Raw genomic sequence first — 27,631 nt, 5'->3', positions numbered from 1 at the left:
TTCCTATGCAAAAAACCCAAACATTCCTTAATTCCATCCAAATTTGCATTTTAATTAATCTTGCCTTTTGGCAGGTGCAATGTCGGTGATGCCTTAGGCTTCAGGGGTAATGAATGTGCACCCATTACGGGGCAGCCTGACTCTGCACCCTCTACTACATTCTTCAAGATCAAGACTTGCTGCAGCTACAGCCCCTACCTATGGATGACTAGAGGTAGTCCTTGGCAAGCAGCTGCAGTTTACATTTCACTGTCCTCGCAGAAGCATCAGGCTGGCTTTTTTAAGCAACGGATTTTTATCCTCACCCCTGAGATAGCGAAATTCAATTTTGCACCACTGCACCACTAAGAAGCCTTGAGCCACCTTTAATACAAAAGTTTAGCATTAACCTTGGCACATGAGGAGAGGATAATTGCAATAGTCCCCCATGTTGGCTTAGTGTTATAAAGAATGTGAGGTCACTGTGGTGTTTTCAGATGGGCTCCAGGTGGGTGAAGCTGGACCACATGCTGGTCTGGCCTCTCCTGGAGGCTGGCCACACAGGGTGCTGGTATGCACCAGCATGATGGGCAGGAATGGAGAAGTCCAGCCCCTTCACTACTCTCCCTAAGTTTCGAGGAGCTCAGATTCATCTTGTCACTATGGCTGCATAAAGTATGGCCACAGCATCGATCTTTTGTCAACTGGCCATTTTATGAGTGCTTAAATCACCCTCCAGCCCGTTCTCCCAGTACTAATCCTACAAGAATTCAGGCTTTTTCGCTTTATACAGTTTAGTGAGCTCAGTGCACGACCCTAAAAAGGAAGAGGAAGAGGAAGAAGACCCCAAGCTGTGTGAAGCAAAAATTAAACATAACAGGGTTTTAAATGAGTTGGGAAAAAACATCATTAGGTGCTAGTAATTTGACATTGTGGATTAGAAGATGTTGAGAATGTTTAACGAGCAAGTGCTGAGACAATGAGATAAGAGCTAATAAAATGATTAACCTGCCGGTTTCAGTAGGATGACATTCAAGCGAACAAAAGTGAAAATCTATATAGGGAGTGCCTTACATGTGGCTGCCAGCCCATTTTTAACTTCAGACTACAGTTATTAATTTCAGTCTTGCTAGGAGGTACCAATCAGGAACCTAGCATTATTGCTATAACAAGGGATATCTTAAAATGTTTCTACAAACTCTTTTATTAAGGTTCGTAGTAATTGAAGCCCAGTTCAAAGAGGCTTTACTTTTTCTGTAATTTAGGTGAGATTGAGCCATGTAAAAATAAGAATCTGGATTTGAAGTGCAAGAATTACAGCTAATAGATTTTAGTCAGGACATCACTTTATGCCAGTCTTCTGGGAAGTATGTGTTTCTTGCTAGGTGCTGCACGTCACTGTCTGCATGCCAGTCTATAGGCATGCAAGGTTATTTTACTTCTTTTTCCCCTTGCTTTTTGCAGCATAGCTTTTCTAGTGTGAATACTAGATGTGCTGACATCCCTTTGAAAGTCAGCAGATAATGTTTCTTACAAAGTTTGTGATGTCCAGGCTAATGCCCTTCACAAAGCATTGTCAAATTTCCATCTCTTCTTTTATATATTCTGTTGAATACAGGCTAAGGGAAGGATAATGTGAGAATCTGATACTGTGTTTCCAACGTGATCAGTCTGATAGACTGTTTAAATTGAAAAGACAAAACCAGAGATAGGAACTGCAAGAATGGAGACGATGCAATTCCCTTCAAAAACTTCCAGAAATTGTTACCTCTACCTTCAAAAATGAAAGAAGGACCATTCAAATCTTCCTGATGTCAGCTACTTTCCCTTCATTAACTACACTGCCATAAAATACTGTGATAAGCAGTTCGATAGCAATTTGCCATCTGCCCTCACAGATCATGACTACAGTTATGAATCAAGTAGACCAAAGTAGCCTCCCACCCACCTCCCCCTGCACGAATGAAACCTAACTCTTCATTAGCTGTGCTACTTGGCCAGTACTATCTGAACAGCAGGTAACCTAAAGTAGCTGCTATGGGAAAAAAACACACCAATCCAAACAACAGGATATAGTTTCTGGTCTCATTCTCTGACTAATTTTCCCAGCATCTCAGAATATATTGTGAAGTCCTTTTTCTTTGCTCCTTTATAGTAGAAGGGGTTTGTAATAGGAGCTGCCTTGCTTTTGTGTTCCAACACGTCTTCTGTAAGTAAGTGTTTACAAAATATTGCAAGTGACAAAAACTGGTGAAGCTCTTACGAAGCATTTCAAGCCCACCCATCATTTTATGGGGCAGTACTGCTCAACTCTGATGAAAACCAGTCTTAATACAGTTTGCTGTAAAGCTTTTAAAACAGCATCAAAAAACCTCTCCTAGCCAGGAGAAACCCGGCAAGGATGTCTCCTGCCCCACCTTTCGCCAGCTTCACTTGGGACCATAGAGAGGGACGAACCCTTTAAAATCAGAATCTCTTCTCTAGTGATGGGTGAGTCAGTCCAATAATGACTAAAATGTTGTTGAATGCTGGAAGAGTATATTTTGTTCAAATATACTCTTTCAGGCTCTAAATGCTTAAAATAACAGAAAGAAACACCAGGAAAACAGCATGGGCCATCTTCATTTAGGGCTTCTCTTCACTGTACCAATTACTTTTGAGTTAAAACTCTGAGGGCACCCTCTTTGAGCTAGGTTTGAGTGAAAGATCGCACTTCAGAATAGCTCTTGGCTTTCAGAATACGTCCGCAGAGTCTCCTGCAGGCAAACCTGTGATGGCTCTGCCATGTGCCCAGGTGCCTGGCAGTGTGGCAGGCAGCTGAACCATTCTGCCAGCAGCACAGCTGGATTAAGCCTACTGTCCCCCTCAGCCCTGCTGGTTTGACTGCTCAGCGATGGCTCTCTAGCCTGGTTCTGTGATGTGTGCTGGTTGATAGTAGAGCTCCTTTCTAGTACTCCTAAAATAGTTCATCTGACTATGGTGTGGGCTCAGGGCTTCAAAATAAATCCCCACGGCATATCATTAGCTTAAGCATCAGCAGCGCTCCAGCTTTAGTACAATCTTTTCCTGCTACTGAAAGGGAATTTTTGAAACATCAGTAATCTAAGGCTGGGGCCATTCATGCGTAGAAAGAGATCACACTGGAAATAAAATGTGAGTGTAACTCAGAATTTAACTGTGCAGGAGTACATGCCATCCAGCTAATACTCCTGAAACAAGCTTCCCACAACTTAATGGATTCTGAATTGCTCTGCATTTGAGTAGCCAGTTACGCCTGTGCAAAAGTAACACAACTACTGTCTGCCCTGCAGAGAAACCACACAGCAGTGGTGCTCTCCGCTTTGCTCAGGTGCAACAGATGGGACATTGCATTATAGGAACTTGCCATGTTCATCTGGGACAGCACACAGAGCTTTGAGAAAATGCTATCGAACTTTTAGTGATAAGTTATCACCGGTGGTATTTACATCTGACCTAAAAATGGCTATCATAAATAGAAACATATATATGTTTTACATGTCCTTAATTTGCAACACTTGTCTATAGACTTTAGGTCATGGTGATATGAATGGTAAGGATTGTTTCTTCATTCATGAATTAAAGATCCCATGCAAACTAGTTTTGTTGTGCTATAACACTATAAGCAGGTTGTTGAGAGAGGCACCAAATTAATGTTTGTATGGCTAAAGAATAACAGTTACTGTGGCAAATTAATTACTGCTTTGACTGGCTGACTTCTTCAGCAATGCCTTCAGCATGCTAATTCAATGCAGCTTAATAATGTATTCCTGAAACCTAAGGGTTAAAGAGACCTGTTTCCCCAGGATGCCATTTAAATGACTTGTTCACTTGAGATACTTTTGAAAAAGTAAGGTTCATGGAGGTGATGAAGCAGAAAATAGAGAGGAAAAGTGGTGAATCGCTAACTGTGGTCTGTGCTTCTTTATATTTTTTATTTTACTTTTCATTTTAAAGGAAGGTAGGAATGTGCATTTGAGGGCAGACTTTATTCATGCACAATACCGATCTTTCCCTAAAATCTTTTTATTTGTCTGTATGTTGTACATTTAGTTGTGATTATACACGACCTAGTAACACTGGCATACATTTACTGATGCTGCTCCTCAAAAGGCTTCACTTGCTTTAAGAATGCCATTGTCCCTTGCACTGTATTTGATTTTACATGGTCTGTAACTTTTTACTGTTCTACCGCTCTAAAATGACTTCAATTAAAGGTCTCTCAGGACTTTTGTTCAGTTAGAAGTCCACTGAACAACAGCAAAAGAATAAAGAGTATTGACCTTTAGTAAAGAGAATTATCAAAAAAAGAAAGCTTTTCTAAAATGAAATGTGATTAAACCTTTTTTTTTTGGCCATTTTTGGGCATTTAGGAACAACATTTAAGAGTGACAGATTTAAGTTCAGAGGTCTAGATGTACGAGCAACTCTGACAGTTGCTGCTGTACAGGTGACTGAAACTTGCTATGACACTTCCTTAGACTGTAAATGAAGCTTTGACTGGTGTTGGGACAGGGATTGTGCGTTCAGTTTGGAGAACATGTAATACTGACAGCATATATAGTATATCCCATTAGCTTCACACAACCCAGGTGGATACTGATACAGTACCTCCACAGAAATAAGGTCACCAATGTTTTCCTGTGTCTGAGGAGTGAAGAATTAAACTCTTTAATTTTGCATTAAATGCAAAAAATTAAACATCAGCATTAAGATGGCTATTGTGTCACCTGAGCTTACATCACATAGTCACAGGAGGCAAGGGGGAAGGCCTTCAAATTGGAACTGTTCGAGGCAGAATAATAACGTTCTGCCCTGACAACAGTTTTCTGGTAAAGCTGATAACAACACTTTTTGTATAGTTCCACTGATATTCAGTGGTGCTGCTTGCCTGTTAAGAAGCTACTCAATATGGCCTCAACACACATCATCTGAGCTTAGTCACACTTTCTTTGTTCAATATTTTTTCTATTACCTGCATATGTCTGGTGTGTAAGGTTAATTAGTGAGAGGGCTGCTCCTAACAAAGGTGAAACAGGCAACCCCTATTGTAATCTGCTTTGCCTTTTGAGATTCCTTATTAAAGGAGGAGCCCCAGGGAAGAGTCTGGCGGATGGACACCCTCAGGAAACAGTTTGATTGACTGTGGTAATATGAAATACATTAAAAAGTACCTGTGAAAACTTCTGTTGCAGTAAATTCCAGGCAATGATTCCCTTTGCTTTAAAACATACCTTAGCACAACTGGCTATTTCGTAACAGTCAAATATAGTTACTGGTGTTGTTTTAACTGTATGGTACTAAGCTGTGGTTTGTTTTTTCCTTCTTCCTCTCCTTCTCCTTCCTCTCAGGATGAAAAGAATCAAGTCTTAACAACAAACATCTGGCTACAAATGGTGAGTTTTGAAACAAAGTTATGGGGTTTTTTTTCCCCCTTTGGTCTTTGAGTTTGGTCTTTGAGTTTAAGTCTTTGAGTGCAGGGTTTGAATTTTAGGAAACTTTCAAGCTTTTGTTCTATATCTTGCTACATAGTGGACAAAACTAAACTGAATGGAAAACTGTAAGGCTGAGATTTAGGTCTTGATGTTGTTTCAGGTATTTCTGAAAACTTTTAAGAATCTGAGTCACTACATCTAAGTTACTAACTCATTGTAGTTGATTTAGTCATGCTAAACTCCTGACTGTCGTAAGACACCGGTGTCCTAAGAGTCCCAGGTGGAGTAACTGTAGGTGCAAGTGCCTTATCACCCACATCAACAAATCCATTATGTTGTGGTAAATAATTTGATTGTGAAAGAGAACTATGCATGCAAGAAATACATTTCATCTGTAATAGCTGTTCTGATCAGCACTCTGAAAATCGCCAGATGGTTCTTCTGGTACAGGGGAAAAATTGTTCCGAAGAGGCTCATTATCTCCTGAGAGCTTGCTGCCACTGTCCTAACTGAATGTCTCAGCCATCCTACTTGCTTTGCTGTCTATCTCCTTAAGAAACTGCAAAAGGATTTTAATTAAAATGGCCATGCTGTTCCCATGTTGTTCAAAATGTTGTTGTTTAAACATAGGTCATCATCAGAAGTTAACTGAACATGAGAGGTTTTTTATGTTAGTTCTCCAAATTCTGTATCTCAGTTACATGACTAAAATGGGTATTGGAATATCAGTTCAGTTTCCTAATGTTCAGCTAGGAACAGTATACTTTTTCCTGGTTTCCCGGTTTGTTTTGCCCGCATAGGATGTTCATTTGTCAAACAGTAGCCTTATTTTGCCTTTTGTTGCAATGTTTAGTTGCTAGAGTTGTGACAGAATTCCACATCCTCTCTTAGTACTTAACCATAACTATTGCCACCACTAGATACCACAGCAGAGAAATTTGTCCCCATTAACTCATGGCAGGCATTGCTGGGCAGGAGTAAGTTTCACTCACTTTTTAATAAATGGAACAGATAATAGAACATTCAAGAACTTTGTGAGAGTATTTTGAATTTCTTTTCTCTGTAAGGTTAACTAGCCAGCGAGCTGCTCCTAAGCAAAGGAGCCTACACAGGTTTATTCTGACTTGATTGGTTATTTTTTTGCATTAGTTTAATGCTAAGATTTAGAATTAACAAGATGCTTCTTACCATGCTGACTACTGTGGGCTCCTAATGCTTCCACAAAACATTTCTACCATAAGTTTGTGCTTTACAAAGACGGGGTGATATGGGGAGCTCTCTCCATGCTCTAGCAGCTATGATGAGAATTTGCCATTAGTTTAACTCCCATCTGTATTACAGAAACTGAACTGTTTGGGTTAAGTAGAGGTTTACAGAAGAGTTTTATTATTCAAAATAAGCATGCTGCTTCCACAGAAACTTTACACCTTTCGGTTTCCTTAACCAGCTCATTCAGTTTAAACGTATTCTTTTTTCTTTTATTGTAACATTTTTTATAGAGCACCTCTCTTGCGCTGTGGTAGGCCTTAGAAAACAAATGAAAGACTATTTTGATGACCCACAAAGGATAGCATGGCTATTCCATTTATTCACAAAGAAAAGTTGCGTGGAAGAAGCATTCAGCTCATGTTATTTTACAGGCTTGTTGTACAGTAAGATTAAAACTGTCAAGTATAATATGTTTTTGGCTTTGAGCTACAATGACAACAGTTGCTATGATTTCTTACCAGGAAAACAGGTGACAATTCATACTTGAGAAGCTATCACTTATTTTCCTTCTCTTTTATCCCACAGCATCCTTATCCTTTTTGAGATTTTTTTTTTTCCCCCCTAAGGAAATTCCTGATTCTTTTATATATTCTGTATTTCTTTTGATTTATTCACCTTAGCACATAATGTATGTGGAGCATGTTAGGACTGCAATAAGCACATCACTCGATTACTACAAAAAACATAGCCACTCTTCATGGCCTATGTAGACATTAAAAAAAAAAAAAGTGTTCACATATTAACTGTCTATTAATGGTATACTAGACAGATTCAAATAATGCTTAAGGCAAACATATACCATTTTATTATGCTAAATGGTCTGAAGTAAGTTTTTCCCTGAATTTCCCTCTCCACTCCCTTTCTTGATATATATGTGTGTATAATCAGAGATGTATCTTAAATATATTTTATCTAATCATCACTGAAATACTGAAATACAAAAACTAACCTGGGAAAAGGGGAATATAAATCCAGTATTTATACATGCAAGACTCTTTGATCCTGACCACTATCTCCATGGCAATACTGTTCAGTATCAAAATCTTAAACTTGATCTAAGTTACAGCAGGAGCCTTGGCTAGTCACATAGATTAATACTAACCCAAGTTCCCTGAGCTGTTTGCTATTTTAATCTGGATCAAATGGACTTGAGCTATGCTGGAGACTGTAGCTCTAAAGTTAAAACAAAACGAGGCAGCTCGTGTCCAGCTGGCTGGGTAAGCACTTTGTACACATGGCTAAACAGAGCAACCGTACAATCTGCTTAACATTTTCTCTAATACAGACTTTAATATTACGTTTTCTATCACCTTCGACTGTCTTTGCATCATTCAGCGTCACCCTATGCTACATCGTATCGGCCATGATAACTCCTAAAAGAAGTTAGAATAAGAAATTATTGGCTATATTGATATAAATTATTGTAATGTAATTCAGATGGAAATGAAGAGAGAGCCTGCTGCACGCAAGCGAGCCGGTGGGCAGTGAGCTTTGCAGCAGCTGCCCGCAGCCTGCCAGCCCCAGCTCTGCAACCGCTGCTCGGAAAGTGACCTGTTCAGTCAGCTCCTGAAAATGAGTCGCCTAAAGCCAACAAGAGCCCACAGGTTTAAATGCCTCAAAACCACACACCATATTTTTTTTACATTGCTGGACTTTGTAAAAAACAGAAGTATCATGAGGATCTCAGTATTTCTACATGCCAAAAAGGTGAAGTGGTAAAAAATACAGTGACATTTGTCTATCGGGACATTCATGTAATACAATTTACTGTAAAAATAGGTGTAAAATTTCCGAAAAAAATGATGAGAAGCAGTTGATCAGCTTATAGAAGCTGTGTATAGATGAGTGTGAGCAATACACGTAGTTTAATTAGAGAACCATGAATGGAGCAAGCAGTGAAAAGAAAAAACTATGAACAGAGCCGATCAGATATTCTGATTTAAGATTTCTGTAAAAAACTGTTATCTGTAAAGCAAAAGGAAAAAGCAATGCACAACTCAGACCATTTGTTCAGGTGACAAGGTGCTACCTAGTAAAAAATGAATGAGATAAATATGGAAGCACAGGCCAAGAAATTGTATAGCAAAAGCTTTATAAAAGATGTGTGATGAATGCTATTAGATGTGTTGCATGCAGCAAAATGGTCACTTACAAACACTGTTCTAGAGGTACAAGAATGAATTTGAATACCTGCAGCATAAGACTAACTGGGGACTTGTTTGGTGTATCAAACTGAACATGCCCTGTGACAGTAATGCAAGGAATTATATAGAAAAATTTGATGTGAATGCCCCATGAGAATGATCAATAACATTACCACCACAATACCCATTGGAAATTTTTTCTGACTTTAATGTCTGTCAAAGATTTTGATAAGGGCCACTAGATTGTTGAAGGGATAACTATTGTACATTTACTCACCCATTTCAAAGTTTACATTTAAAAGACTAAAATTTGGCATTGCAACAGCACTGTAAATCTGGAGAAGTTTTCACGGTAAGTTATGTGATGCCTACAGCTATGTGAAATTAATGTAAATAACATAATATGGGGATAGAGAGAGGCACATTCTAATGAAGCATAGAAATTACTAGAAAAAATACATTTTGTGAAACAAAATGAACTTTCTTTCCTATCTATACCTTTTGCGCACAGCAGTGATCACCCTTGTATCCCGACAAGTCATCTGCTTAGTAAGGGGTGAAGTGCAACCTCAGTTTCAGGAAAATACAGTAGCTCATGCTAGTGTTTCTCAGGAGACCGGGAGATAACCAGCTTGCTAGAGCTGCCATGGTACTCTGAAGTCTGGGGCAGTGCTTTTGTTTATGACTGTGCACGACCATATGTTTCAATGACAGTACCTGGGATTTAGCAACGCTAAACACAGATCAAACCCCTGTTGGTTTGACTGCGACGGACTCCCTGCCTATTCTGGCAGTCAAGGATGGGTTGAAAGGGGCATGGATAGCCCCCAGGGCAGAGGCCTCCGGTGCAGTAAGTGCCACCCAGGAAGGAAGCTTGTGGGACAGTGCGGTGCTGCTGAGCATCTGCCCCCCAGGTTGCCTAACTTCAGGCCACAGGAGCTGCTAAGACCTTCTATGCTAGTATTAACCGTTCTATGCTAGAATTCTATGCTAGAATTAACATTTCGGTTGTAGTCCCTGTCAGCAGTGACTGTTGGCTGCTCTACCTCATGTCTGTAATCAAGTTATTACAACCTGAGAATTTCCAACAACAGAAAACAAAGTTGTCTGTGAAGATAAACGTAACTGAAGTTAATGTATGAATTGTAAAAGAAAATCTGTTCTATCCCAAATTGGCCCCTGAGACAGCATGAACAATAAAATACAAGCACCCCAAATCTTCTTTTATAGGCTGTTATGTGCACTGCATCGTGAATTAAAAATGAGATTTTTATGCTTTCCATTGAGCTCTAGGTGGCCTAATTCACCCTTTCCAAACATTTCACTGCCTGAAGCTAAATAGTATCTCTTTAACAAGAGAACACTTGTTGTTTCAGGCTATCCGGTCCCTAGAGAGAACTACAGTAAACCAGTGGATGAGATGACCTAACTTACTTTTTGTGTGTATGTCTTAGTACTGGACAGATCATTATCTACAGTGGAATGTGTCTGAATACCCGGGAGTGAAGAATGTCCGTTTTCCTGATGGACTGATTTGGAAGCCAGATATTCTTCTCTATAACAGGTAGACACACTTTTTTCGTGTGGGGAAGGAGAAAAGATCATAGAATTATAGAATCACAGAATAGCCCAGGTTGGAAGGGACCTTGAAAGATCAACTGGTCTAACCTTTCGTGGGAAAGGGGCCCCAGATGAGATTATCTAGCACCCTGTCCAATTGCAAAGATAAGGCAAGGCAAAGGACATAATCGTCTCATCAAAATGCCTAGGTTTTGAAATACTTTTCCAAAACTTTCTAGGTTTTTGCAATACTGGAAAATTACCAGTCTCCTGTTTACACAACAAACAGAAGGTCATATTTGCAAATACTTCGTAAACAACGACATCCTCCCTACCACCAGTTCTAGATAGGTTTTGTGAGATGATTAGAAAACTAAACTTTTCTGGCGGTGTTTAATGGCACAGGTAGTGATAATTTCCTCTTAAATTATTTGTTTGGTCTAAATGTTTACTGGTGAATTCAAATCTGACTTTGACTGCTTGTCTAGTTTTAGTTTGGGTTTCACTAGAGGCAGGATAGGTAAATGCCAGTAGGTATGCTTGCATTTTCCCATGTCCAGTTTTGGTGTCACTCTTTCTTTCTGCTACAAAAATAGCTACAATATTTGCTGCTCTCCTCTTCAAACTATCTGTTCTGAGTTGGGCTTATTTCAGGGACAGAGAGATTGCCATCAATCCACTGCAGAACCTTCGGCTGACATTGAGAGATTCTTTGGCTGCACCATTATATGGTAGTTCCCATTGTGGAATTTTAGTTTAAAAAGATAAAGCACCAAGAGCTGTCTGCTCTTTAACAGCTTGCCTTTTTCTGCAGTTGTTGGGGGCCTGTGTGCTATTCCCCAGGTACTGGAAAAACCTTACATCTGCTTTGTACATGTTGCACTGGCTCTTTTGTGGTAGCCAGGGTACGTTGTTATTTTTTTGCCCATGCAGATGACATGAACCTTTTCTCTTCCTGAAGGCTTTTTTCCTGTTTCTGTGCCATATGTTTACTAAGAAGACAACCCTGCTGTGTTTATCAACCTGATTCCCCCTCCCCTCTTCAGGAGCTGCTTTTTGTTGCAACAAGACCTAGAGAATAGCTGTACCCAGTATGTCAGCTGCAGTTATGCTCCCTTTTGCCATTTGATGATCACCTTTATGATCAATGTCACTGTCACAGGTGTTGTTGAGTGGTAGCGATGTGACGACAGCACCCGGTGACAGCATTTGTCAGCCGCTTAGTACTTCTCTCTAGGGCCTACATTACTGCTTTGCTTACAGCATGCTGCAGTGCTTCTCTCAAAGGTACAATTAATACTAAATGATTTGAGGTGTTCTCCACTAGAGTTCACCATACTTACTGTCTGTCAAGATTACTTCTTGTTTCTGATCTAAGCGTGGCAATTAGCGCTTCAGTTGTCCATACACCAGCCTAAAAAACCTTTCAAATGCTCTGTACACAAAATGGCACAGCATGCAACCTGGACAGGTATTTTTGCAACATTAATCTTGCTTAATGTATTTTTCAATGCAAATTTGTTCTCTTGAGCATTTATTCCTAGCTACCTGATTCTGTAAATGACAGCATTCTTGGGAGAATTCGACAAATCACGCATTCATTTCTATTCTTCTGCTGAATAACACACTGTGTATGCTGTAAAATTGGTACTCTACAACAGCAGTTTAGAGGTTTCCAAAATAATGAGTTACGACAGTATTCTTCCTCACATATATCACATACCTGAGGGAGACTTTCAGTGTGTCTGAGGATTTATGCTTCAATATTTAAGTAAGTATATCCAAAATAAAAGGGTAATCTTTTCAGAAATTAGTAATATTAATACATACATGCTAACTGTAGCTGAAGTGCATTATAGAATGAGAAGGGTAACTTAACCTGAAAAACTGAAAACACTAGTTTTCTGTTAATAGAGGTTTCTGAATCTTGGGATTGTTAGCTATGGCACAGTCATGAAGTAATTATTCTACAGTCTTTCTATTTCAAACACATATTTAATCCAAAATCTTACTCAGAGTTTAGTCAGAGAGCAAAGCTATTTAAAACAAGTTCTTATTCCTGTATGAAATTGCATCGGGAATGTTATGATGTTCTCTTATAGTGACGTGGTATTTTGAGATAGATGCTTTCAATTTCTGTATACTTCACTAGGGACATGCATCTGCAGTTACAAAGAAATGAATGCACTATAAATTAATTTTTCATTTTAATGAATGCATGTTTCATTCTGCCTTGAGTCCTTACGCATCTTGCTGTGGCCTAGTACAGAGAAACTTGTGGCAGCTGTATTAAATTTTACAACCAGTCTATTGTGAAGAGAGCAGGGCCAGTTCACCTGTAGTTTTTCTGAGGGAAGAAAATCTCGGTCTATGCACAAGTTCCAGGACTGACTGTGTTAGTGTCACATATGGCTCTCTTCCACTTCCTTAGTTTTACCAGACTTATTAAAAGTGCTCATTTCTGGTGGTATTATTTTCCAAATGGCCACACAGTGTTCAGTACTTCATGGAATAACAAAAATTCTGGTAGTTATGTCTCATTTTAACAGTTTCATTTTTCCAGTGTTATAAACCTGAGATTCTCTAGATAGGCCCCAGTGGGATTATATCTGCCAGGTACAGCTTTGTCATCTCAATGTACTGCAGACAATATCTGCTTTCAAGTGGTTATGCCCTGAAGAAGAAATGTAGCAGAAATGGTTTTCTATCATTACATTTGAGCACAAAGTCTCATCAAGCAAAGGCTTAGCTACTTGGTGGATTCCCAATTGAAGCACTGCATTTCAAAAAACAATTAGAAGCACAGTGTAGGAAAACACATATGCTCCTTTTTCAGAAAGAAGAATTTCATATTTGAGTCTGAGTACCTCTTGATATTCCTTTAAGAATGTTTCTCATGAAAGGCAAAGTCACATGGCAATGAAACCTAGGTTCCTTGACCACTTGCGTCTTTTTAAAAATTTTATTTTTGCCAATTACCAGAAACAGCAGCAAGGTCTTAGAAGCAACCCTCTGCTGCTTAACTGCCCTTCGCTCAAGGGGAAGAGAACAGAATCTAGCCTAGGAGGCTAAGAATTTTATTTCTAGTCATTAAGTTCCACTTTACAGGTAATTTGTGTGGCATGGATATTTTTACATCCTAAATTTGGCCACTTGTTTGAGTTTCATCATGTAGCCCTTATTAATTTCAAGTCAAAGCAATTACTTGTCTATGTCTAATATAGAAACCTGTTGCAGGACTTTAAGTCTGGTTTTCTAAGGAAAAGAGGCTGACGCACATGTGTGCATGCACACCTCTGTGAATATACGTGTTTGTGTATGATCTTTCTTGCTGCCCCTTTCCCCAATGTCCTCTGAACCCATTTCTGCCAAATTTAGCAGTGCAATCAGTAGAGATCTTAGCAGTATCAGTTTCTTACAAATGTCATGAAAACAGGCAGGCAGGATAAGGAGGGAGAACAATTACTGCTCCAACTGGAAAAGAAGCTGCAACATGAACTCAGAGAACCCAGCCATGAGCTGTGAAGCTGAAGGAGAGCGGCCTACGTTAGTTCAGCTGCGTTAGAACTGAATTGCCTTTTCCCCTCAAAGTGCTAGAATCCATTCATGCTATATACACAATATTTAGACTGTTCTGCTTGTCTTCAGAGTTCAAATTAAATAGTTGCAAAGATTTTCAATACTGTGAGCCTTCTGCTCACCACAGGAAAAAATGCAACTCCAGATGGGCAAGTAATTATTTGGATTTAGTTTTTTCTTGTCTGCATATTTTGCAGACCAGTCCAGATATTTTTAAAATATAATTTCTTCAAATACCTAAGGGGAAAATAAAATGCAAAGTAACAATGACTAAAATAATGATTGCTTTATTTTAGCTTCTGAGATACAAAATTTGCATCAGAATAGATCAAATATTAAAGTCCTCTTTTTTAAAAAGAATATTTCAGTACGGGTTTTCCTGCTGGAAAAAGATACCATTTATTATATACTTTATTTTCTGCTAGAATTATGAATGTTTCACTTTCTGCCCATCTCAGATTCTTCCTGTATTTTTCTGATGATGTTTTAGAAGGTGATTAGAAAATTATGAGCTACTGAACCACTAATAGGCAGAGACATCAGAGACTTATGTTCAAATCATCCTAGAGACAACACAGGCTTTTCGATCAACGAAAGCACAGACTGCAGCAAGAAGCCAGACCCTGAGGCTTGGGTGACCTGCTTTGCCCTGCCCCAGAGCAGCTGGCACTGTATTTGCCTTGTGTGCCAACCCGTCCCCACAAGGCGACTGTTTGGAAACTACAAACAATACAACAAAGTACAGTAGCCTATGTCTCATTTTGCTTATCCCCTGCACAAATGAAAGCCCAAGAAAGGAGCCTATGTCTATAATCAGGGCCAACAGCCATCAGACATGAACTCAACCCAGCAGTTCCTGAAATAATTTTGAGATGCAAAGATCATTCTCTGCTAGTACCTTCCCAGTACATTCTGTGCAATTTAATCTAGGCACCAATTTCAATAACTGTGACAATTTCTTGAATGCCTAGGTCACAAACTTTAAAGGATGTATAGATCAGAATCTGTAATACCTTACCACAAAAACCTGCAGCAGTAAATGGGAACTGTGAAATAGGGCACAATACTGTATGAGTATATATCCATTGCAATGCTAAGTAATCTAAACATCTTTCATAGAGCGATTTAAGTCAGCAAACTTACTAAACTTTTCATGGGAAACAGTCTTTATTTCATCATCTAAATATTTGAAAATAGGTTGTTTCCCATCTAGAGGTTCTTAAAATTTTAATGCCTAGTAAATTCCTGGGTCATAGTGTCAGATGTAGTTGAGATATCCCTCGGCAGTAGCTGCCAATTCATAATTTGAAACACTCTCCAAGTAACATTATGATTCTTTTCTAGAGACTTGTAAGAACGGCACACCAGGGCGGTCCTGGCCAGCACCACTACACTGACACCTCTAATAGGGCTTCTTTTTCTTGCTGAACCCAGTTTGTGGGTTCTGAAGTAGGTAATGAAGGCTGGAGCTGCATTAAACAGTCTTATGTATGACACATAGTAATAATGTTCACCCCTGCAAAGGGGTAGGATGAGACACTGGCGTATCCATCTCCTCGGTATTCATTAGTTGCTGTTAATGTGGACAGTAAGAGAACAGATTTCCCTGTACAGTTGCTTGAGAAGTTTTTTAAAAGTGCTTACTTTCCAAATGGAAATCAATAGAGCCAAGGCACTGTAATGAATGTAGTGGGATAGATGAGCAGCGAGAATGAGGTGGCTCACCTTCACTTACAGTTGTTAATCAGGAGCAAATCCAATAGTATCAGGCCAGTTACTCTGAGGCCACAGAAAACTGGTGACAGGAGAAAAGCTGTCAAGTTTTTGGGGAGAAATAATCCTTTCATGAAGAGCAGATTCGTCTCAGTTATTCTTCAGTCAGTCAAAGAGCACATAACCCATTTTGTTTCTTCCCTATTCTAGTGCTGATGAAAGATTTGATGCTACATTTCACACTAATGTTTTAGTCAATTCTTCAGGACATTGCCAATATCTGCCACCAGGTAGGCTGTTTTCATGTCATAAATTTTGATAACTCAGACTACTTATGTATGGTGTGGTTTCAAATTTGACATCAATTCTCTGATATTTTATTTATCTAGCTAGCATCATCTGATAGATTTAAGCCTAGATGGATCATGAATTACATGGTTAACACTTTTGTACAAAAACCACCATACAAGATACATTTTTAACTGCAATTATGTAAATTGCTCTGTCATAATGCACTATTTCAGAAGTGTGGAAGTATAAAAGAAGATAAAAAATAAAAGCCCTTAATATAAAAAGATATTGTTTATTAAAGCTGTGGTAATGCCTCTTAATAAAATTTTTTTCCATTAATTTAACTGTTTCTTCTATTAATACGTTAACTTTACAGTAAGATGCTTAGCAACATCTTGGATGTATCTTCTATCTGAAATGATTCACTGGATGCTTCATCAAAACAATTTTTAGTCTGAAAGGAAAGTACTCTGTGTTTCATCTTTACTTGATATCAGAAATATATCACTGACTCTCTGGATGTATAGCAGTGGAGTACTGTTTCTGTTCCCAAACTCAATTAGCGTAATTCTTAGAATTAACTTTTCCTAGAATCTCCATTTTAGAAACAATAGAGCCAAGTGTTTTCCAGACAAATTAATTCTTCCATCTAAGATCCCTAGAGGATTTCGGGGGTTTGCCTATTGTTCTTTTGATTTAAGATGTTCCATTTGGTGGGGGTTTTTCAATTCAATTCTGAAAGCTGCTAAATGACTGGGCCTGACTTGACAAGTGAAAAATAAGAAGCTAGCTTTCCTGAATAAATCAAGATCATGTAAATCTAATAAGACAGCAAATAATCTTTCAGGTTTTCGTATTTTATTGAGTAAAAGAAATAGGTGAAACAGATTGCATATTCTGCCTCATTTCTTTCTGAAATACAGTATCTAGAAATCTGAGCTCTTCTCTAAACATTCTCCTACTATGTGCCAAAATGGAAATGTAGTTCAAAAAATAGTTTATAACATCAATACATTAATGGTGCAGTTCTCTCCCTCTTCTATGACTGACTTTTGCTATTTACATGTCAAGACACAACTGAGATTAAATATCCTTTACAAATGAAAAACAGGGCGCAATGTAGAACAAGGCCCGGTTACAAAATGTACATGAAATCATGTGGAACAAGCATTTAAATTAAGTGTTCTTGTTTAAAATCCAATCTAGGCATATTTAAAAGCTCATGCTACATAGATGTGCGCTGGTTTCCATTTGATGTTCAGAAGTGTAACCTGAAGTTTGGATCCTGGACTTACGGAGGCTGGTCCTTGGACTTACAAATGCAAGAAGCAGATATATCTGGCTATATTTCAAATGGAGAGTGGGATTTAGTAGGTAAGGTCTTGATTTCTTATTTACACTGTGAACTTGCAGCCTTGTCTCCACTGCTGAAATGGATGGAATAATGATTGGGAAATGAAGACAGAAATGAAATGAATAAATGACCTAGCTAGTGGCATTTGAAACTCTGAGAACAGATGTAAGATGAAAATCAACATAAAAAAGTAGATGACAAAATCGCTGCTTGAATTCAGTAAGTATCTTTTATCTGATTTTCTTTTATTATCTGACAAAAAATACTTAATTGGGAATTAAGCACTTTTTGGGAATTAAGCTTAAGTAGTTTTACCTATAGTAAAACCTAGAAAGCTACATTTATCCTTCTTTAAAATAATCACTACATAATGTACAGTTTATTCACATTAATTTCTGGTTTTCTTCCTTTTCCCTCCTACACAGGAGTTCCTGGGAAGAGAACTGAGAGTTTTTATGAATGTTGTAAAGAACCCTACCCAGATGTAACATTCACAGTAACTATGAGACGTAGGACTCTCTATTACGGACTCAATCTTCTTATTCCTTGTGTACTGATATCGGCACTTGCTTTGTTAGTTTTTCTGCTTCCAGCAGACTCGGGAGAAAAGATCTCACTAGGTAAATCCTTAATGGGATATTGTAAATATGACCAAACCAAAAGAAGTTGTCCTTTTTAAAGTTTTTTAAACAGTCTTAGTAGGGAAGGAGGAATAGCTTGTGTGCCCTATTCTGGCTCATGAGCTATTTTACTGTTTGATGCTGAAGCTGTGTGATGTTCAACCCTTGCTCTCAGCTTAGGGTACACTGAAGTTGTGAAATGGAGAAATTCCAGCCAACCAAGTAGAACCATGACAATTCCTGGCTACCTTCCTTAAGCAGCAGGGTTTCATTTTTTGATGTTTATTTGCTGAAGAAAAATCCCACATTCACTGAGTAAAGCTTAAGTTTACAAATATGCATTTGAACACTTTAACATGGAATTCTTCGTAATATTTCCTTTTAATATTGAGTTGTAGTAAGAGCCTAAGGTGCCTTCTCAGAAAGATTGATTCTAATTGCTACTATTCTAATTTTTATAGCGAATTTTAACTAAAGTATTGGTTTGTGAAACAAATCTGATGACTTTAAGTACTTGATCCTTAAGATGGAGGTTAAATATGTAACGAAACTTTTTGCCCCATAGAAAACTGCAAATGCACTGGCTTCTACTAAGTGAACATAGCTGTTAAAAGGTAGAAACAAAATTGACATTTCTCCAGAACATGGTTTAATTGAGTAGTAGCCTCCCTAATCAAGAAGGCCCTCCCCATATTTTAAGATGAATTCTTTGTTCCTAAATCCTTTTCCACCTGACAATGACTCCTTATTGTTTAAGACTAGTCCTGAGAAAGAGCTAAGCCTTGTTCCAGAAAGATGGGAACTCATCACTGAGCAACAGAAGTCAGACTCCAAAAATCAACAGTCAAGACTGCTTGGGCATAGCCACGTGCAGAACCCAAGTGCTAATACCAAAAGATATACAACTCTGTCCAAGACAGCAAATCTGTTTTTCAGGAATATTATGCATTACACCACCTATAGCTTTAGCTTCCAAACCAATTAATCGAGTGTCATATGCTCAATACTCAAAATCACACCATGTTTCTAAAGCAAACAAGCAGCAAGAATTACTTTGATTTATCTCAGCTAATTAGCAAATGGTGATAAATGCTGAACAGCTACAAGGATCTAAAAATATGTATGTCTGTGCAAGCATTGGTACTAGTTTGGCAGCACCGCTACCCTGAACTTGAGGTAGTACAAGAAAGGATAGGAGTACCACTGATCTGCTGGTGCGAGGGTAAGAATGGGAATGCATCTTGCATAGAGCAGTTCTTCAGATTGATTTTCTGCTTCTTACTGCCTTGTAATTACAAGCTACTGATCTAATTTCATACTTCATGTTGATCTTTCAGGTATAACAGTTTTATTGTCTCTTACTGTCTTCATGTTACTTGTGGCTGAAATTATGCCAGCAACATCTGATTCTGTGCCCTTAATTGGTAAGCTAACTACAGCTTTTATTCACTTTTATTTTTTGTCAAATGAGGTGCATTGACTTTGCATGAAGGCCAGCAGTAAGGCAAATTACCAGCTGTACAATGGCCTACTGCAATTGAATTAGAAAAATGTTGCCAATTGATGAGAGGCTCTGATGGGTGCAATCCCCTATACAACTTCCGTGCTCTCTGCTCTGAAAAAAATAGAGAACCTACGTGTATTTCGAGAAAGTGTAAGGGAGTCAGTTTTCCATGGGAGAAGTCGTTGCAGTTCTGGCCACAACTGGCCAGACGTTAGGAATACAGAGCTAAACATGATTAAATCTTCCCATTGTAATTGCTCAAACAGAAAGAGAAACTTTTCAAAAGAAGTACTAGCCAGTCTCTACAATACTGGTGAAAGAAAATTAGAGGACAATTTGTTTCAAGGTTGCTTAGAAAAGGCAGGTGCTCAGTTCCACAAAGACAATTACTAAAGGCTGGCTATTCTCTCAAAATAATGTCTGCTCTTTCTGCTTTTGAGAAATCTTTCACAAGTACCTAAAGTAGCACGTGTATCACTACACTGGAAAAAGAACTTAAAACTATGTATGCATGTATATAAACACCCCTTATAATAGCTACAAAGCAGTATCAGCCAAAGTATATTGCTGTAATTATCTGTTTATTTTGCAGCTCAGTATTTTGCCAGCACTATGATTATTGTTGGTCTTTCTGTTGTTGTCACTGTTATTGTTCTACAATACCATCATCATGATCCAGATGGGGGGAAAATGCCTAAATGGGTAAGGTTTGCTTTTCATTCATTATCTGTTGCATAATGTCCAGATCAGGGATGTGACAGAGTAGCTAGTGACCCATGTTTACTTCTTACTGTTAAAAACAAATAAATCCTTCCTGAACATTTTGTTTTGAAAAGTAGTTTCACCAGAAATGAGATGTCCAGATATCTTTCGTGTGGTTGGCTTCTTAAGAGAGTGTGTGTGCAAGAGAGAGAATGACTATACTCACTTCTATGTTCAGAATCTAACTCACTTCTATATTCAGAATCTCCTTCACAACAGCTAGAAGCACCTCAGGATTTTGCTAAAACCTAAATATATAAATGAAGGTGATTTTCAAATAAGCTGCAGATGTCAGAAGTGAAACAGGTAGAAGGAAAGAGTAAGGTGCTGATGGAGATTATAAATGCATGAAACACACTAGCCTCAAGGTGCAACTGTGCAGCTGCTACATATTTAGCTGCTGTGCATACAGAAACATCAATAGCCTGAAAAGCACTTGTTAAAGATGGCTGTTAAAGTGGAAGTGAAACTTGCTCTGAAAATCCTCATCTTTACATCTCTGGTCAAGAACATCTGTAAAGTGCAAAGAAAAATTGAAGTCTTTTTCTAAGGACATAAGGCTTTCTTTATAATGTACGTCTATGAGTGGTTGTTTTTACAGAGAACATTACATTGATATTGGATTACTAAATATTGATGAGTATCATCAGCTAACTGTCTACTCTTCCTGACTTCACCCAGCTCATGGCAGCATCAGGCATTACTGAAATGGAAATACCTTTTGCTTTTTTTCTCTCTAGAACAATGAGTTATTATTATCCTTACTAGCCAAAAAGAATGTGCACACAGCAGTGCCCTGTGGACAAGAGATAATGAGATATTTCCTGGCCTGTTCTGGGGTAGTGACTTTAAAATAAATTTAAATTAAGAGAATAAAAGGTATATATAGCTTTAGACGCATGTTTCATGACCTAAAGGGAACAAATGTTAGTACTGAGCCAAACATCCTCAGAAAACTTGAGGTTGAGGAGTGAGCTTTAGTGTTCAACTTGAGTACTTGAGGTTGAGGAGTGAGCTTTAGTGTTGAGAAGCTGAAGTCCATTAAATGTTATTTGGATACTGGTGGATTTTGGATCAGGCCCTCAGTTAATGGAATATTATCCTTCTTGGTGAAGCTTGATAGTGTAAATAGAGTAACAGGGCAAGATCTGTCTCTGGTTGGGATGTTTGCCTGGATAGAATACGTACTCTGAGTGGCAATCCCCAGTCAGAATAAACGGACCAAATCTAATATTAATTACAGTGTAAGATTTGCATATTATATGAGATAATAATATTTCATTACTGCTCTGGAAAAGAAATACTGGAATGAGCTCTTACAATCTGACCAAAATAAATTACAGAAGCTTGTACCTGAACTGGAACAGTCTCTGGCTTGCCTGCACTTTCTGTAAGGCTGAATTAAGGCAGTGTGGAAAAAGAATAAAACGATACGCACTGATTAAATGTGCAAAGTATTTTTTTTTTAATCAAAGTAATTTTTCCATCTTTTCCCCATGCTGTATCCAGATCTGTTTTCTAAAATGTGCAATCAACCGTCATGAAAACAACATGAGAGCAGAGCCAAAACATTGTAAAGCTTGGTGGTCCAGTCCAGTCCAGTCTAGCACCCATTTCAGCAGCCTCCTCCAAACAGTTATATCATGTGAATTTAATATTAGAGCACAAATATGAGCAAAGGAATTGTAATTTATTGACTACAATCTAGAGCAGTGGTATTAAGACTATTAAAAAGTAACTCTTCTTCTCTAAGTGTTTTTTTTTTTTAATTCATGGTTTCTAGTAAAGGTGGAAAAGGCTGCCATATCGCTGTTCAAGTGTAAGGAAAAATCAACACTATGGAGACTCCCATCAGAGGAGGGGGCACTCCCAGTAGTGATAGTCAGACTGAGGCAGTCAACAGCACTGCTAGAATAAGAACGCAGCCTCAGTGATTGGCAAATTAATTAGTTGGAAAACTCTGGCACGATTTTCTAGAACTCCTGGGCAGACTAAGCAGAGACCATGGACCAGACAGTCACCCAGGCTGCAAAAATACCAACAGTGCCCAAAGACAGTGCTGTGTGAAGAGATACTTATTCTCAAAAATTTTCTTTCAGACAAGAATCATCCTTCTCAACTGGTGTGCTTGGTTTCTGAGGATGAAAAGACCAGGGGAAGATAAAGTGCGTCCTGCCTGTCAACATAAACAGCGTCGATGTAGCCTATCAAGTGTGGAGATGAACACCGTGAGTGGACAGCAATCCAGTAATGGGAATATGCTGTACATTGGGTTTAGGGGGCTGGAAGGCGTTCACTGCACACCTACTACTGATTCCGGGGTGATCTGTGGGAGGATGACCTGCTCACCAACAGATGAAGAAAACCTGCTGCACAGTGGCCACCCCTCTGAAGGTGACCCAGATTTGGCTAAGATCTTGGAAGAGGTCAGGTACATTGCAAACCGATTCAGAGACCAGGATGAAGAAGAAGCCATTTGCAATGAATGGAAGTTTGCAGCCTCTGTAGTGGATCGGCTCTGCTTGATGGCTTTTTCAGTCTTCACAATCATTTGTACAATTGGTATTTTAATGTCAGCACCAAACTTTGTAGAGGCTGTATCTAAAGATTTTGCTTAACTCCTAACTACAATCTGATTCTCTGAAGTATGATATGTAGCAAATAAGAGCGTGTTTTTTGTTTGATTGCTTGTTTTTAATGAGTATACTGCTTCTCATTGTCTGCTTTCTTCCCCCCCCCCCCTTTGGTCCTGATTTCCTTTCGGAAGAGTGGCACCATTTCAGAAGGGAAGCCAAGGATTTCTCCCTGGGCTGCCTGTGCGCAGCTCCTCTGAGCACTCTTCTGTAGGAGATGCAAAGTGGCTGCGAGTCCCTTCAGAATGACAGGGTATTGCACCACCGTCTCTTACACATTTTTGAACTGGCTATTACAAAATAACAGTTAGGCAATGCCAGAAATGTCACTTCGTCCAGACTTCATTATAAAAGATAGAAGGTAGTCCATCTTAACTATTTGAATGAGCGATCATAAACACTTAGGTTTAGGAGATGATTAAATCCAAATAGATGGAAGCTCAAACAGCAGAGAGAAAAGGGAGAAATAGGTTGCTTTTCAGTTACTGCTTCTTACTAAGTTGTGGTATGTAGCTCTCCAGCTCACTCATAACCAGTCAGACCCATAACTCCCTCCATGCATTTACATAGAGCATATGTGACTTTACAGGATTCTGAATTTGTCTGAGACACCCGAAACCTGAAAGTTAAGATGATACACCACATAATTTGTCCTTCTATATCTTTCTGGATTTTACCTAGAAGTTTGGCCTGAATTCTTAAACAGGCTTCACAGTAATTTTTGCAATGTTTACTACTTCCTCCTTCTCCTCAAAAAGACACTCTTTCAAATGATGACCTTTTTAACTATCAAAAAGAAAATGAAGGATTTATGATGCCTTTATCATCACTTGTTGAAAAAAAAAATTTACACACACTTGTCTCTTTACTGTTAACCGGATTCCAATGTGGAAAAAGTAACTCAGTGTCTTGTACAGGCTTAAGCATAAATGAACAATGTGAAGCAAAAAGAAGCCATTAAATCCTGAGATCAAGGTTTTAATTTAAAAATGAAATGTTTGATCTGTTGTATGCTTAGCCTTTTATAGACCTCCTTCTGTTGAGTCACGATGTCTTTACAAGAAAACTGCACCTTTTCTGCTCAGTTTATCATCTGAAGAGCACTAATGAATAATAAAGCTTTCTTGGGTCTGATATAAACTATGAAGTGTATAAATATATATTTATATATACACACTGCATATACATCCAAGGAAAGGTTAAGACTTAAATACAAATTCTCTTAAGTCTAGAGAGACATTTGCAAAGGCAAAACTAATAGTTCATCACTTTATATTATTTCTGATTCTGAAATTCTCCTGTCAAAATATGATTAGTTGTCATGTGACTTCAACATCTTAATGAAAAGGGCTGAGCTGAGAATACCAGGACCTGAAACTTCGTGTGTACAAAACAGCTGAGAATTAGTCTCTTGCTGGCACACCAGTATTCCTGATCAGTGATGTAAGTGGTAAAAGATGTGGGGGAGGATTACTTCAGCATTGACTCCTTGCTTTATCCTACAGAATTCTGACTTTTTGGCTGAGGTCTTCAGAGACGCAAATGGAGGCCTGTTGTTGTACCATGTTTTTACTGTGAAATAAACTCAAGGCCTCATTTTATCTTTTAAGCTGGATTAAAATAAAGTGACTGCAATGCTTATTCTCCCTAGGTAACAATTTCATTTTCAGAGTCTGCTGCCCTGAAAGCAGGAGAATCAAATTTCATGTAAACCAAGCCCAGAGTCACCACAGGTATAGTCCATCACCTGAATGAACACCTTGCTCAAGCACCTTCATGCCTTAGAAAAGGGGAGGAGTGAAAGGAAGGCAGGATATTTGTCACAGTTTGTGAATTCTGTCTTCCTGAAGGTTCATTCAGAATCCCACACTGCAAAGCATTCAAATCCTTCTTGAAAGCTAATCTTGAAATCATGTCTCAGTTATTTGTGAAGAAGTTATATTTTCAGGAACAATTATTAAGAATTAGCCATGCAATAATCCCTGCAAATAGTTTCTAGTTTGTAGATTGCATATGAATAAGAAACTGAGTCCAAAATCTGAAATGTGAGTTTTGTTCAGTTGTGAATAACTACACGTATCATGTGACATGTGCTGCTCTTCTGAGTAATGTTTCTAGACTAGGCTTTCTGATGTAAATGTTGAGTTGCATTGGTACTTTTTCCTTCTGCAAGTATCCCTAAGTAGCTATGTAGAATGTTCCATTTAGTCTTTGTAAAGTTTTTCAAGACGAAATGAAGACTTTTGGGCACTACCTTGTACAATGGGACACAACTATTGCAATCATAATACATGACACATGTAATATAGGAAGCATGAGAGTACCCCTGTTTCCACCAGAATCCATTTACAGTATCTGTAGAAATCATCTTGCTAAATACAGGAGTTCTTTACCGAAGGATGGAGAAAGCAGTTTATAATTTAACAGTAAACTTCATTATCAATGACAGACATGCCTACACTTAAAAACTGGAGACTGGTCTTTGGCCTTTGGTGAAGTCCTGCCAAAGTCTGTAACGCTGCGTTTGTAATACTGTCAAAGTTTGTAATACTGTCAGCGAATACCAGGTGTTAGACAAAGTAGCTGTAAGACACCAGCATCACGCCTACGCTACTGCCTTTATTGTTGGCAGGATTAATGAAAATGCACCAAGGGGACAAGTGAATCCTAACTTTCCTACTGTTAACACAATCTGGAAACATTTGGTAGTAAGATTATTATAAATTTTAAATACAACAGTGACAACTTCTCAGTTACATTATTTTGCATCTATGAGTTAAATTTTCTATAACTGAGCTGAGCAAAATTGGTGTGTTTCTTGTCAAATTGTGTGCGTCCTAAATATATTTGTGTATGCGCTAAACAATATTTTGATCTAAATGCTGGGAAAAATACTTATTTACAATTCTGGGCATAGAGATGGAAATTAAATACTGTATACAGTATGTGTATATAATATTAAAGACTACATATTGATGGTAAGGATCTGTTATACTCTTAAGAGTCCAGAGAGAGGATAAGCAAGCAGTTCACCACAACTAAGCTATGACTTGTCTGATAAATTCAAAAGCTCACTCTAGAGCTCAGCTGTCATGTACAATACTATGTGTGAACAATGTATATTACTTTTTCTGTTTTTATATTGAATTGTATTGAATATTTAAAAGACTTTTTTAATATTTAAAAAAATTTATTTAAGTGTTACTGCCAAAAAAGTTCCAAACATAAAATTTTAAAAGGTTAGTTTTAAATACAGATAAATTATTTAAACAGTATTTAAAATATTAAATTATTTTATATAGGAATTGATAATACTATGTAAGACTTTTTTTAAAGGTTTCTTTAAATTCTCTTTGCATTCTCTCTAGCTGCAGGAAGTAATCTCAGTTCCCCTGTGACAATTCAACTTTTCACCTTCTTTAACAAGGAAATAAAGTAAACCAAAGTCCCAGATTTTCTTTCCTTTTGTTATACTATTTTTTACATTAAGAAACATTGCATAAAGGGCATTAGAAAGAGATGTTACATCTGTCAGGTACTGATTGTCATATAAGTAATTCAATACCTTTTCAGTCCAGTACAAATAAAAGATTTAGATCAAGAGACTTTTGATTCTTTCTCATTTTGCTAAGACAGAAATCAACTCAAGCGGTAGAAAACGTGAATAGCCATAAAAGAAAGAAAAATGTCTTTGGATATATCAATGTGAGATGACAAAGGTCTTTGATAAATAAAAATACATTCATATCCTCCTAGCAAACCAGTCCCACACCAAACATATGTTACTTCAGTCTTACACAGGCGATCAAAGTTAACCAAGTAGGAATGAAATACCATGTAAGTTTTGGACTGGCCTCAATGCCAGTATTAATTTACTTCTTGAAGTTTAACACAGAAGAGAGAAACAAGAGAGAAAAAACAAATCCATACCAGCTGAATAAACTGTTGGCTTTGCCAGCTGCAAATTTTGTTTGTTGGCTACTGGTGAAAAAATACCTAATCAGCAGAATATCCCCCAGATGGGGAAAAAACATGTCAGTGTAGTTTTTTGCAGACAGATGAGTTGTACTGCCTACATGCTGAAACAGCTTCCTGAAAAGCCTTCTATCTTTAAAACATCCTGCTGAGCATGTGTCAGTAGTAAAAATCAAGGGTTGCTGAACCCAAGACTTTATTCTCTTATTGCTTCCACAAGCTTGTAAGGAACAGCTGATGAAGACCAGTTTGGTCAAGGTCAACACACCAAGTCATACAAGCATGTAGTTGTTACTGAATCCAACCTGCCTTTGAATAAGAGCTGCCACAGGTCACAATGTCAGATATTCAGGTGAGGCTCATGCTGATGGCTGCTCACTCTTCCAAGCCAACATGCCTACCCTCTCTTCTAGAGTGCTGAGAAGCGGGACGTATTACCTCAGGCTTACTGTTATACTTCAACATGGTTCGACAGGTTTAGCTCGGCACACAGCAGGCAGTTTCCTGGCACTGTGTATAAACCTACCATCACACATACTCCATCTCTGAAGCGTTTGTGAATGACGATTAAAATCAGACTGCTGTCTGCTACCACTCTCAGGCAGCTGGTTGGTTAATATGCAGACTGAAAGCTGCTATGGTTTAGGAGTTTATACATGAGCAGATCCAATATCATTGCCCTGTGAGTGGCAATGTCCATCAGAGCACTGGGTTTTGTGGCTATAGAGAGTAACAGTATCAGCCATCCAGTTTTAAACCTGTAAGAACAATCAGAATATATTTTCTCTTCAACAA

At 38.3% G+C, this 27,631-nt stretch overlaps 1 protein-coding gene and 1 long non-coding RNA gene across 2 annotated transcripts in view; one reads left to right on the top strand and one right to left on the bottom strand.

Moving 5' to 3' along the window:
• CHRFAM7A (CHRNA7 (exons 5-10) and FAM7A (exons A-E) fusion) overlaps positions 1-26,464 on the top strand; it is a 44,005-nt gene extending 17,541 nt beyond the window's left edge. Inside the window, exons 3-10 of the mRNA XM_075505886.1 lie at positions 5,349-5,393; positions 10,300-10,409; positions 15,908-15,987; positions 17,195-17,362; positions 17,768-17,962; positions 19,300-19,386; positions 20,059-20,168; positions 22,328-26,464. Of these exons, the coding sequence (XP_075362001.1) occupies positions 5,349-5,393; positions 10,300-10,409; positions 15,908-15,987; positions 17,195-17,362; positions 17,768-17,962; positions 19,300-19,386; positions 20,059-20,168; positions 22,328-22,846 (1,314 nt within the window). The 3' untranslated portion in view covers positions 22,847-26,464. The remainder of the gene's footprint in view (positions 1-5,348; positions 5,394-10,299; positions 10,410-15,907; positions 15,988-17,194; positions 17,363-17,767; positions 17,963-19,299; positions 19,387-20,058; positions 20,169-22,327) is intronic.
• LOC142411003 (uncharacterized) overlaps positions 1-27,631 on the bottom strand; it is a 92,822-nt gene that overhangs the window by 27,574 nt on the left and 37,617 nt on the right. The gene's annotated exons all lie outside the window — the stretch shown is intronic.

The sequence above is a fragment of the Mycteria americana genome, chromosome 6 (assembly GCF_035582795.1).
Source record: "Mycteria americana isolate JAX WOST 10 ecotype Jacksonville Zoo and Gardens chromosome 6, USCA_MyAme_1.0, whole genome shotgun sequence".
NCBI classification, from domain to species: domain Eukaryota; kingdom Metazoa; phylum Chordata; class Aves; order Ciconiiformes; family Ciconiidae; genus Mycteria; species Mycteria americana.
This window is presented reverse-complemented; position numbering and strand designations above follow the sequence as displayed.